Genomic DNA, 13,937 nt, shown 5'->3' on the forward strand with positions numbered 1-13,937 from the left:
AAAAAATTCCTAAGAAATAACCATAAATGTTAACATTTTTCCGTGTGTGTGAAGCTTGTATACGTTCAGCATGTATAAAAGCTAAAATAATTCTAAGAAAAAAATGAAACACATTTACCATTTGCTTATTCCTGGCAGAAGCTATCAATTTATACAGAATAGTTACAGTGAAATTTACTATGGATTCCTAATGGAGAAGACTCCTCCCTCTGGATGACTTGAAAACATTTGCCATCTTCAGTATGAAGCCTATTCAAATTTTATTCACTTCTTTTTCTCTGAATACAAATAGAAGCTCTCCACAATAAGATCCATTCATCACTACCATGAACTAAAGCAGGATATCTGATAACACTTTATTCCTGATGCAATGAAGAGTAAGGAAAACATCGATTTTATTTGAAAACACTGACATTTAGTAATTTCATTAAAATGTGATTATATGTGCATATCAGACAAAATGACAGTAATTCACATTAAATATGTCAGTTTACATATACATAAAAAACTCAAAAATAAATTTATAGCTACTAAATACAGGATAATATATAAATGGTAGAATCTGATATTTGCCTTTTCATTACATTTTCTATTCTGTTGAACTGTTAAAATGGTAATAGATTTGAAGTTCTACTAAAATAACTCATCTATCATTTTGCATCATGTCAACAGACTAAAATAGAAATGCATACTGAAAAATTATCCAAGGAAAATATGGTAAATTTATTTACTATTTTTCTACATGTTGAAAGATATCTTTCCTAGAGATCTGTTTCATGGTTTTCTTTTTTTCTAGACCAAGAGATGTTCAGGGAAAATGGGTATTTCTGTCATTACAGTAACAAAAGACGTTTAAAAAAAAGAAAAGGAGAAAAAGAAGGGTCTATTTTGGCCATATTAGGCATTACTGGGACAGCACTTCATCTCTTGTTAATTGTTTTTGTGTATGTCTATGTAACACTCTGGTGGTTTTTTTCATGGGGCTGCATTCAGGAAAATATTCAGCTCTCACAAGAATGATTTCTAAGCAGATCCCTTAAAAGTACATTTCCTGAAGATTATGACACACATTCTAGGGTAAGTGCCTTGCTCTAAGCGCAGCAATAAATATAAACAACAAAGATTAGTGCCAGAAATCATACAAGATTTGGTAATATAAACAAGACACCAAGGGACACCTGGCTGGCTTGGCTTAGTAGGTGGAGCATGCAACTCTTGATCTCAGGGTTAGGAGTTCGAGCCCCACATCGGGTGTAAAGATTACTTGAAAATCAAATCTTAAAAACAAACAAGACACAAAAGCAAAAATGCCATACACGTTATTCTAAATATACATATTGAATACATTTTATTTACAACCAGTTGCATTTAATGTATGTTTTCTTTAAGCCAACTAACAATCTACCTAATATAGGATAGGAAAATTTAGTCAGAACGGGAAAGAAGACTAACAAAATATACAGAAAATATTTAGTCAGCATTAATAAACACTGAATATTTTCAAAATGACATCTTCTTTTGGATTTATATATATCCCAAAAGAAATGCATGCTTTATAATGATTTTTTTGGTATGCAACTGTAAGATTACATTAACGCTACATGGAAAAAGCATCCAGTTTTTTCCTGATCAATCTTCAGCATGTGTTGGCTTTCTCTACTGAATTTCAGTAATAAAAAACAAAAACAAAATAGAAGTTCACCCAAAGTGTAAAAACCTCAACTCAATCTAGTAAAATATTTGTTTATAGAATGTTGATTTAAGTGAACTTAAAACTAGGGATCCCTGGGTGGCGCAGCGGTTTGGCGCCTGCCTTTGGCCCAGGGCGCGATCCTGGAGACCCGGGATCGAATCCCACATCAGGCTCCCGGTGCATGGAGCCTGCTTCTCCCTCCGCCTGTGTCTCTGCCTCTCTCTCTCTCTCTCTCTGTGACTATCATAAGTAAATTAAAAAAAATAAAAAAAAAAAAATAAGTGAACTTAAAACTAATGTGAAAACTAAACAAATTCATTATTCAAATATTTAATTTTCAACTAAGGAATTTATCTCATTTTGCCTAACTTGAAACATAAAATCATTCTCTATGACACATATACAAAAACAAAGCAATCAGAGATCCTTAAATTATTTCTCTGTGAATTATATATCCTTTCAAGTATTTGAATACTAAAATTTAATCCCTACTTATTTGCAATTAACAAACCCACAAAGTAAGGTGATAAATGTGCCTATCCTGAAAGATAATCACATAACAAATTTAATATAATTGGTAAACAAATTTATTTAAAAGACAGTTCTTCAACAAAAATAGTCGATTTTTTTGTACTGATCTGATAAATTTGATTTTTACAAAATCCTTCCTAACTAAACTGTATTCCCTCCTCTAGAAGATGAAGCTGTAGAAATTATACTTGAGTAAAATACAGTTAAAGAAAAAAGGCTAAAATTAACATTAGGTACAGAAAAGACAAAGAATTTTTTTTTTTTAACCAGAATATCCTTAGATTCTAATTACAACGGAACTACATAAATAAACTTTTCAAAAACTATTCTTTGGTATTACATATTAAAAACAAAACATGGCTCTGCATTTAAGATTCTTGCAAATGAAATTACTGAAAGGACATCTTAAGCAAGCATCATGATATTTATCCATTAGAAACAATTAGAAGGTGTTTTACAGCAGAGCTATGAATTTCATACATAGTTAGCACTAACTCTATCATATATAAGTGCTATAATGGAAATATCAATGAGTTCCATACAAATATATTGATAAAAATAACTTCTGCACCTAATAATTCATATACAATATTTAATCTTCCTTGCAATTTTCCAATTATTTAATTTATTGAGTTTAAACTCCTCAACCAAACCTTACCCAACAAATTGTTTTGGGGATTCATGTGTTGACTTTCTCTACTAATATACCTAGATATTGTGAACTCTGACACAAGTTGGCAGTTCAGTCAGCAACTAGACAAGAAAAATAAATACAGAGAAACACACATCAAAGTATCAAAGACTGCCAGCAGAAGATCAAGTTACGTATGTTTTTTACACAAGTGGGGGCCAACTTGTTCTATCCAGCGAGAAGGGCATTCCACCAGGGATTTCGTTTTTTCCTCTCTCTCTTTCTCTCTGAAATATTTTATAGTTTCTCAATGTAAACCTAATTAACGTTTTTAGCCAATTCCTTTTTTTTTTTTTAATTTTTTTTTTTTTTATGACAGTCACACAGAGAGAGAGAGAGAGGCAGAGACACAGGCAGAGGGAGAAGCAGGCTCCATGCACTGGGAGCCCGATGTGGGATTCGATCCCGGGTCTCCAGGATCACGCCCTGGGCCAAAGGCAGGCGCCAAACCGCTGCGCCACCCAGGAATCCCTAGCCAATTCCTTTATTATGTTTTTTATTATTTATTTATTATTATTATTATTATTTTTATTTTATTTTTATTTATTTATATTTTATTTTTATATTTATTTATTTTATTATGTATTTTTTATTATTTATTATTATTTTTATTTATTATTATGTTTATGTTTTTAGCCAATTCCTTTATTATGTTTTCCTCTATTTATCATATAAACATCTAGTTCGTGTAATATTTAATCATATAATAGCAATACAAGCAGGATACATTTGAAAGCAAACACAACTTTTAATAGATTTACAATTTAATTATTGAGAGGAGAAATATACAAGTCAAGTTGTTTATATAAGAATTGGAGAGTTATATTTCATTTGGAAAGTTGGTTAGGTAGAATTACATTAAGCAAATTTATACTATAATGGGACTACAATGGAAGAAGTAAAAATACAAGCATTAGGTACACTGGCAACTAATAGGAAGGGAAAGATCACTTTACTTTGGTTAATCAAAGAAGGGATCTCTGACATTGCAGATATTTTATCCGTACAAAATTGTACAAATCATATCAAATGGAAGCTCATTTAAATTTTAATTAAAGCAACCAAGTCCCCCTCCTTTAAAATTTACAATTATTTAACAGAGTGATGTATTCTATACCAAAGAAATATATTCCCATATATGCCTTGATAAATGTAAGAATTCCAGATAAAAGAAACATTTGTTGATGAACGCCTATGGGCAAGACACCCCAAGTGGATACTAACATGATCAAAATATGGCACCCTGTACTCTTTTACCAAGAATGAAATGGTAGATAGGTCCTGGCAGTATCCTGTTTTTGAATCTTCTGTAGAAATAAATACACTAAATGCAGGCAAGCAGACCAAATATTTTTGTACTCCTCATTTAATTCTTTTTTTTCTTTTTAAATATTTTATTTATTCATGAGAGATAGAAACAGAGATAGAGATAGAGATAGACATAGAGATAGAGAAGGGGGGGCGGGGGCAGAGACACAGGCAGAGGGAGAAGCAGGCTCCATGCAGGGAGCCCAACGTGAGGCTCAATCCCAGGTCTCCAGGATCACACCCTGGGCTGAAGGCAGTGCTAAACCACTGAGCCACCCGGGCTGTCCTCCTCATCTAATTTTCAAGAAAACTGGGGCCATATTATAACACATTTTGGGATTAAAAACCAAATGACAAAACAAAACAAAACAAAAAAACCCCAAAAAAACAAAAAACAAAAAACAAAAACAAAAAACCAAATGACATGCAACTCTACTTAGCAGAAGAATCTTTTAAAATTTTAACCCTTTACTGATAGACTGTTTATTAAAATAGTGCAAAGAAACATACATAATACAACTCAAAAATTTCAAAAAACTATTACCAAGAAAACTGTTAAGATATAAAGTTAAGTACTATGTCATAATGGCTCAATAATTTCTATTTATTTGTTCCCAGGCAATGTATATCAACAAAATAACTTTTCAAAAATGATGATTTACATATTTTCTATTGATAAACCACAATAGCTTTTCTTCTTTTTTAAAGATTTACTTATTCATGAGACAGAGAGAGAGGGAGAGAGAGAGAGAGGGGAGAAGCAGAGACATAGGCAGAGTGAGAAGCAGGCTCCTTGCAGGGAGCTCGATGTGGGATTCGATCCCAGATCCTGGGATCACATCCTGAGCCAAAGGCAGACACTCAACCACTGAGCCACCCAGGCATCCCAAACTAATAGCTTTTCATGGTACAACCCTAATTTAATCTCCAAGCTCCCAAAGAACAATAGGCCCTCCTGAATTTGCTGCCTTTAAGACCAAAAAGATGGGTACAGGGTTGGGGGTAGGAAGAGAAGATTGTACATTTACTTTACTTGTACAATTGTATATTAAATTAACTTTTTAGTAATAACTTCAGGTTTTAAAGAATGTGGTCATATTTAAATTAAGACATTTGCCATAACAAAATTAACTTTATTTTCAAATAGGATAACTCATGAAATTAAACTTGAGTTGACTTTTTGAGAAATATAACCAAAGATAATATACAATAAGAATTCTACACATGTAAAATCCATTGTGAGGGAAATCAGATGGTGTAATACAGCTTGCAATAATGGGTTTTGTCCCACTTTAGCTAGCTATGGAACTACCAAACCAATACTGTGAAGATGAAAAAATTTTAATACAAATATATATCATTTAGCTAAGATAACTAGACAAGTTGGTAGGTACTCTATAATGTACCCAACAAAAAAGTCCTGTGCTTGTCTTCTCATTTCTACCTGTTTCTAACACAGCATGTTTATTTACTTCTCTTTTCCATACTGAAAAAACCATTTATATCTTGCTTCAAAATTTGAAAATTTGTGGGGCACCTGGGTCATACAGTCAGTTAAGGGTCTAACTTGGTTTAGGCTCAAGTCATGATCTTGGGGTCTTGATATGGAGATGTCAGCTGCAATGTTTAAGATTCTCTGCCTCTGTCCCTCCCCTTGAGCCCTGCTCTTTTTCTTTCTCAAATAAACAAAATCCTTTAAAAATTTTTTTTTTAATTTATGAGTTTAATAACGGCCAAATTACTGCTAAACAGTTAAGCCTGGATAAATGAATAAATTTCTTTGGATTTTATTTTTGTCATTTGTCCCTTCCTTATCTGTAAATTGGCAGGGACTGAACAGGAAAATTCAAATTTTCCTTTCTGAAACTATATTTACCTCCATGCTATGAAACCAGCACTAAAATGGTAGAGATTTTATAACACTTCGATAATGAATGGCAAGTAATTTAATGTGCTTAATGATGCTGCTTTCTGAAAATAGGAGCATGTCATTTCCCAAAATGGCACCAAGACAACGTAAAGGTGAGGAACCCTAAAAGTAACATTCTACATTCATTAATGTTTTTTTTTTAAACCAAATATTGCTAGCAATGAAATAGGATCCCCATCTAGTGGCCAGCAGGGTAAACTGCAGGCTTAAAGAGCATAACTAACATAAATGTTAATTAACCATGGCTTGAGAAAAAATGATTCTTGTTTATAAGGGTCATACAGCTTTCAAAATAACATGGCAATTTGAAAAAGAAGTTAAAATGAACATATTCTTTATACAAAGATTTTCCTACCTACCTAACTACTTTTTTAAAGAGTTTTTAGGATTTCTTTAAAAATTGATACTGGAAATAAAACATTTAATTCAGTTGTTTCAATTACCCACCTTGAAGCTCTGGCTTCAGATTTACTGTTTTATAATTTTTATAACAACTCTCTTATAAATTTAGCTCACTGAATTAAGTTCTTTCAAGAAAAATTTAAAAATACATACACAACACTGCTTGGTACATAGAATTGACCAACAGAGTAATGTCACTGATTTCATGTTAATCTAATATACAAAACCATATAAGAACACTAACAGGCATCTTTATTTTACTTAGCATAAAAAGAACTTTTTAAGCTTCAAACATATTCAACTGTTTTAAGTAACTGGAACCATGCTATAACATTTGACAAATCTGATTAATTTAGATAAATATGAAGACTTATACTGCCCCTATGATGCTGCCCAACCAAACACTCCAAAAATTTCTCCATTCTTTCACTTATAACAAGCTTCTACATCTTCGTCTCCATGCATTTTAAAACTGCTATTAGGTTATTAAAAATTCCTCCTGAAATAGTTAATTCACACAGAAAAAGAAATATTAGCATTTTCTCCTAACAATGATAAGTCTGTATGAAGCTCCAGATACATACACATTCATAAGAGAGCATCCAGTAATTTTTAAATTTTACAAATTAATCTAAAAATAACATACTGGGTAAATAATGCAAACCCATTACTATGCTATAAGTAAAAATGTTGAGAATTAGTTATTAACCATATGTAACAGGTATCATGACTAAATACAACCAGTACCTCTCTTTGGAGAACATGATCAGTGTCTCAGTTATAGAACTGTTACAAACTCAATAATGGAACACAGGTTGTCCTTTCCCCTAAGTAGTCAGTATGCACTCTTCATGCTGGTGATAATTTTGCAACTGCGAGTACTCTCTTTTTACCTCTGATGCAAAGATGTTCACAGTTAAAAGTGCAGATCAATCACTGTGTGCAATTACTGTTTATCAGTATGGCCAGCATATTGTTAATTGCTTAAAATTTCTGGCCAATTCTTAAACTTCCACCAAAATAAAACAGATTTATAGCTAACCTGCTACAAAGCTAGCCTTCTAAGAACTTGAAGTCTTCATTAAAAGAAACAAGGAGGGACACCTGAGTGGCTCAGTGGTTCAGTGTCTGCCTTTGGCTCAGGTCGTGATCTCGGGGTCCTAGGATCAAGTCCTGCATTGGGCTCCCTGCATGGAGCCTGCTTCTCCCTCTGCCTGTGTCTCTGCCTCTCTCTCTCTCTCTCTCTCTCTCTCTCTCTGCGTCTCTCATAAATAAGTAAATACAATCTGAAAAGAAAAGAAAAGAAAAGAAAAGAAAAAAGAGAAACAAGCAAATTCTGGTATTCATGTCAATCTTTAATAGTAATTAAGAAGAAAAGTTATAGGATTTCAAAGTACCTAACTAGTACATTAGGAACTGCAAAAGGACAAAAAGGAGGTGGGAAGGTAGTTAAGAAACCACATTCAACAGTCAATGGCAGGCCAATGAAAAAAGTAGGGCATACACTACTGTATGTTTCTATATTTTGTTTTGTTTGCCTATTGCTTAAAAACACAGAAACAAAATGTGCACTACTTGACTACTGCTCTTAAAAGAGCCTATTGTGGGATCCCTGGGTGGTGCAGCGGTTTGGCGCCTGCCTTTGGCCCAGGGCGCAATCCTGGAGACTCGGGATCGAATCCCACGTCAGGCTCCCGGTGCATGGAGCCTGCTTCTCCCTCTGCCTGTGTCTCTGCCTCTCTCTCTCACTGTGTGCCTATCATAAATAAATAAAATTAAATTAAAAAAAAATAAAAAAGATTAAAAAAAAAAAAGAGCCTATTGTGTCATACCTGTGTTTTTGTATATTACCTGCTGGTGATGTCAACAAACCATCTCTTGAATATAATGTCTCAAGTGAAATTATTAGCACTGTTCTCACACTTAAATACCAACTTGCCAGACAGTCTACGAAATAAATGGTGTACCCTGTAAAAATGTCAGTATTATGAAAGACAAAGAAAAGCTGGGAACTGTTTCAGATTAAGAGAAGAAATATGACAAATAATGTAGAAGATTCTAGACTAGATAGTTTACCCTATCCCACCACCCCAAACTGCCAAAATAACAGTCTATCAGCAAATGATAAAACTGGAAAATGGACTACAGATTAATTTTCTAAAATTGGAATTTTACCAACTTCCAGGAAAAATGACTACTTTGTTTAGATTTTAAAATGCTCTCTAGAAAACATTTTAACCAAAAGAGATTATAAGTAACATATTTACCAATACAACATTAAACTATATTTTCCTAAAAAACAATTCATATTTAGAATATTCTACGTAAGCATACTTTTCTCACAAACTAAAGACCAGAATATATCACAAACTCAAGAATAATTTTCTCTGATCATCGAAAACATCATTTAAGAGGCGTGCTGCGAAATGATCTGACCTATTCATCTCAATTAAGTCACTTTTAATTAATTTATCTTACAGTATTATTTCAAAATAATTTGTTACCACACTCAAATATGAATATATCAATTCCAATTATACCACAGAAGAAGGTACTAGATTCAAGCACATAAAGCTAAACCCTGGGCTAAAACACACACACACACACACACACACACACACACACACACACACACAGACACCTTTTAACTGGTAAACAGTCACAAAGATCAAACTGATTTGTCATATTAAATTTCTAAAATAGTTCCAAGATACAGTATCAAAGTCTCTGTAATTCCACATGGTTACTAAAACCAAAGTTAATAAATCACAGTTTACTTATTAATATACACTTACCAGAAAATGTACCTTACATGAATGAATACATTATTTTAAACAGTAAAAGTAGGTAATACTGGATTTCCTTGACCCTGAACCATAATAAACATAAAAGCTCAGTGTAATACAAAGACTGAATTACAGAACAAGACAAATTTTAAAAATTTTGAGGATATACATTTTCAAAGTGAAATGATTTTTTTTTTTTCAGGTTCATCTCTGTTTATTGTTTTCAAAACAAAACTAAAAATCACCACTCAAAATGTTTGAGAAGAGTGCTCAGCTCCATCACAGTTAAAAGCTTTATGTAATTTGCAGCCAGAGCATCGAGGACTGGTGGTCACCAATGGGAGCTTCCGGCGTGGCCCGGACAGGGCCTGGGGCCTGGGATGGCTGCTCCCGCCCCGGGAGCCCCAGCTCAGTCCTCTGCACGCGCCATCCAGGGGCACCCACAGAGTACAAGGACAGCTCAGCCCCTACCGGGCTTGCCAGTTGCCCATCCGGCACCTCCCTCCCCCTCCAGAGGTCCCAAAACGTCCACAAACAAAGGCGTCAGGCAGGTGGAAGCCCAGGTGCTAGTGCTGTCAGCCTGAAGGCCAAACCGCAGCTGGGCCGCCTGCATGTTCTAGAAGGGGGAGCTCCCGGCTCCGGGCTCAGATTAATAAAATAAATTTAATAATGTGGAAGAAGATAAAAATCTTATCTCACTCTACTATTCAATTTCTCTATATAGTCCAATATTAAATTTTAGCATCAACATCTACAACAGTTTAAGTACTTATAGCTCTCTAAATATTTTACTTAATCAAAATATACTGTGTATTTCACACCTACTTTTAAAAAAAGATGAATGTGACGTATGAAACAGGTCAGTGTAAAGAAAAAAAATCAACCTAAATAATATATCACTTCAACATTTTTATGAAGAAATTTCAGGTAACTAGAAAATTATATGCTTTTAAAGCCTAATCATCTCCATGATAGTAGAAGATAAGGGGCAGCTACCACTTTTGAAATAGAAATACCTTTTCCATTCATCCAATGGTGCATTAAACTGCTCCAAGCACCAAACAGACTTCAAGACTTATTCCCATTACTTTTCTTACTTAGTCTTCCTTAATAGTCTATTTAAATGTGTAAATGTCTATTTTCATAAGTAAGAATATGAATAAAGACAGAAAAAGCAGAGCAGATTGTTGAAAATAAAAATAAAAAACTAAAAGTTCCTGGCTAAAAGGAGATGTTAACTGTTTGTTTTTGTTGGTAATATGTGTAAACAAAATACAACTTTCAATTATTATTTAGGAAAAGAATACCAATTCTTGGGACTAATTTCACAACTAAGGTAAAAATAAACTAGTTTCAATTATCAGTTGCATACTGGCAAAGTACTTACAGTACTTTTATTATTGAATTTGTAAAAGCTAGTACTCTTATTAAGTATCTATGGATTAGAATAATTTATATATCTGCCTTTCTTCAAATTACCATCATCTGAAATTGTATAGTGTTTGAGATAAACAAACATTAAAATGCAAAGAAGTTCAATCAACCATATTTAGCTCAGAATATGGTCATGAAGCTGCCAGCCTTTGCCCCATTATTTCTAGTTATACGTTATTTTTTTTTTTTAAAGTACATTCAGAGGTTAAAACAAAGGGATAATGAAAAATTTGATTTTGTGTTCCAGGACAGGTCACAACACAGTTATCCATTTAGGAGTCCTTAAAAACAACTAAGTATCTCCAGAATAATTAAGAAATAAATCCATTAATCTCATATCTACATATACTGGGGAAGACTAATACCAAATACTTCAATTGTATCTTATTATTTTAATAGATTATAAAATAAGTTAACAAAGGACTAAGGAGAATGTCATTTACCTGAATCATTTCGAAGATAAGAGGACATAGCTGGGATGAGGCAAGACTGGCTGAGCAGCTCTAGAAGTACAGAAGGAAGGGCATTACTGTTCTGAACTCGACTCTCATGAGATGACTGGGCCTCTCCATTTATTGCACCACTCACAGGATTTATATAACTTGCAAGAACCTAAAAATAAAAATTGTTGGCTTTAAGTTGGATTTTAGCTTCACACACTTTAAAAGTCCACATTTTGTTATTCAGAGTACCAAAAGTTTATATTTTCAAGTCAGTCAGTGTCTATCTTTTAAAAACAAGGTATTTTTTTCTTCAGATTTTTAAAAGAGAAGGGTGTGCTTTTAATATGATGGTACACTACAGCTAGACATATAGAAAATAATCCAGCTAAGAACACATACTTAAAAACTTAGCAGCAATTCTGATATTATTTTATTGACTAGATCCACTTTACAGTTTGAGAGTGATCTTAAGAATTTTATACTAGAATGTGCCTATCACTATAGAATTGCAGAAAATAAGGCTCAAAGATTTGACCTATTTTAGTCAATTAGTTGATGCAGGGACTAAAGCTAATATTTAAACACCTCCTCTTCTCATATTGGTGCTGTGGGACTTTCCATACTTGTTCACTTGCCCAATTCTAGAAAAGTCATAAAACAATATGAAAAACGAAGCTATAAATCAATAATTTTTTTAAGAGTCCAGATACAGCACTTTAGATGAAAAGATGACTAGAAGAAGTTAAAATGGTATACATTTTCCAGTTATTGGAGAATTTCACCCTTGTCACTTTCCTCTCCATGAAGAAGCTGAGAGGGAGAAATTTATAGTCACAAGTAGAGAAGAACAATCTTTGTACAGTGGTATCTTAAATGTACTGAGAGCGAGGAACATAATGTTTTACAGAAGTAGCTGAGCATGAGTTGGATAGTCAAAACTCAATACAAAAATTTTAAAATTAACTATTTTATACAAATGCAAAAAATTTAACTGTTATCACTGAAAATATCAACTTTGTAAACATACCTGCAGAAGACAGGTAACATGTTCTTCTTCCAGCCTCTGTTTGGTTAAGGCTTGTTCCACATCCCATCCAGAAGCTGTAGAGCCTGTTCCAAAGCCAGTTCCTTTGGCCCAATACAGCTGCTGTTCTTCTGTTGATGTAGGGTTATGAGTGCTTGATACCTGTGGCTTATAAGAAAAAAAAAATGAAGTATTTTATATGAAATATATGAAAATTTATGAAAATTTCTATTTGGTTTTATTTACCCTCAAAAACATTTATCAGTACAAATGAAAATAGTTTAGCTGCTAAACAAAATAGTCTGAAGACGCCTCAAAAAATTTAATAAAAGATTACTATATGACCCAGCAAATCCATTCCTAGATATATAGCCAAAGAAACAAAAACTGATAAACAAATAGGTCCATGTCTTTTCACAGTGAGATTTTCTTAATAGCCAAAAGGTCAAAACAACCCAAATACTCATCAAAGGATAAATGTATAAACTAATTGTGATACACACACACACACACACACACACACACACACACACACAAGAAATACTCAGCCATAAGAAGTAATGAAGTACTGATACATGCTACTTTGTGGATGAACCTCAAAAACATGCTAAGTCAAAGAAGACAGACACCAAAGGTAACATACTGTATCATTCCATTTACATTAAATACCCAGAGTAGGTAAATACAGAGACAAAACACAAACTAGTAGTTGCTAGGGGCAGGGGAAAAATGAGAACAAATGCTTTATTTTAGAATAAATAAAAAATTTAAAATATCAGTAAAAGATGGTATAAAGATGACAGAATTACTCTAAACTAAATAGAGAAAACAATGAAAGGAACAGGGATATGAGTCAGATCCCTTAGGATGAATCTAGTACAAGCATATCTTAGGAGAATTCTATAATGGTGTCACATGTTTTCAATTATAGTAAGCAAGACCGTTTCTATTTCTAGAAGGAATAATCCTCAATTTCTTTCTTATTCAGAATGTGATGTGTAGAAAAATCTCTTTTGGCAAAAGAGGACATATTAAATGATGTGAGACAGAAGCAATTATTTAGAAAGACTGGCTTTATTAACCTCAAACTCTGTAAAGGTTGATTATTATTATTTTTGAGGACCGTAAAATTAATTTTATAACAAAAACTCTCTTTTAAAGAATTCTTGTTAAATATAACATACATTCAAAACTAATTCGAATTAAGGTCATCTTAATTACATAATTACTTACAAGGGTAATTTAAGAGTAATACTAATATTTTTCAGTTCTTTTTTTTTTTTTTTAAGATTTTATTTTATTTATTTATTCATGAGAGACAGAGAGAGAGAGGCAGAGACACAGGCAGAGGGAGAAGCAGGCTCCATGCAGGGAGCCTGACATGGGACTTGATCCCAGGCCCCCAGGATCCACCCTGAGCTGCAGGCAGTGCTAAACCACTGCGCCACCAGGGCTGCCCTTTTCATTTCTTTTAATGGGAATATTTTCTAAGGAAAAAATCATGAACAATACTTTCATAAATTGATCTGCAATTTGGTTTTATGGATCTATGACTGAAAATGTCATCTTTCACATTTCATAAGATAAACTGTTAAATGAATGACAATTTCATTACCATATAGTTAACAGAATAACATTATTGATGAAAAGTTATTTATTTAAAAAAACTCTATAAAGTGTAACATATACACAGAA

The 13,937-nt window shown here is 33.2% G+C and overlaps 1 protein-coding gene across 16 annotated transcripts in view; it reads right to left on the reverse strand.

Annotated features, from left to right (window-relative positions):
- The window catches only part of BIRC6 (baculoviral IAP repeat containing 6), a 228,904-nt gene that overhangs the window by 58,658 nt on the left and 156,309 nt on the right, over positions 1-13,937 (reverse strand). For 15 of the 16 annotated variants that reach the window (XR_005987661.1, XM_041754087.1, XM_041754089.1 and 12 more), the window contains 2 exons: positions 12,246-12,410; positions 11,219-11,387 (listed from right to left, as the gene is read on the reverse strand). Coding sequence is in view for 15 of the 16 variants with exons in the window: in XM_041754087.1 (XP_041610021.1) it covers positions 11,219-11,387; positions 12,246-12,410 (334 nt within the window). In the remaining variant the exon portion in view is untranslated. The remainder of the gene's footprint in view (positions 1-11,218; positions 11,388-12,245; positions 12,411-13,937) is intronic. The other variant, XM_041754078.1, reaches the window with a different exon arrangement.

Source organism: Vulpes lagopus, chromosome 5 (genome assembly GCF_018345385.1).
Source record: "Vulpes lagopus strain Blue_001 chromosome 5, ASM1834538v1, whole genome shotgun sequence".
Lineage (NCBI taxonomy): Eukaryota > Metazoa > Chordata > Mammalia > Carnivora > Canidae > Vulpes > Vulpes lagopus.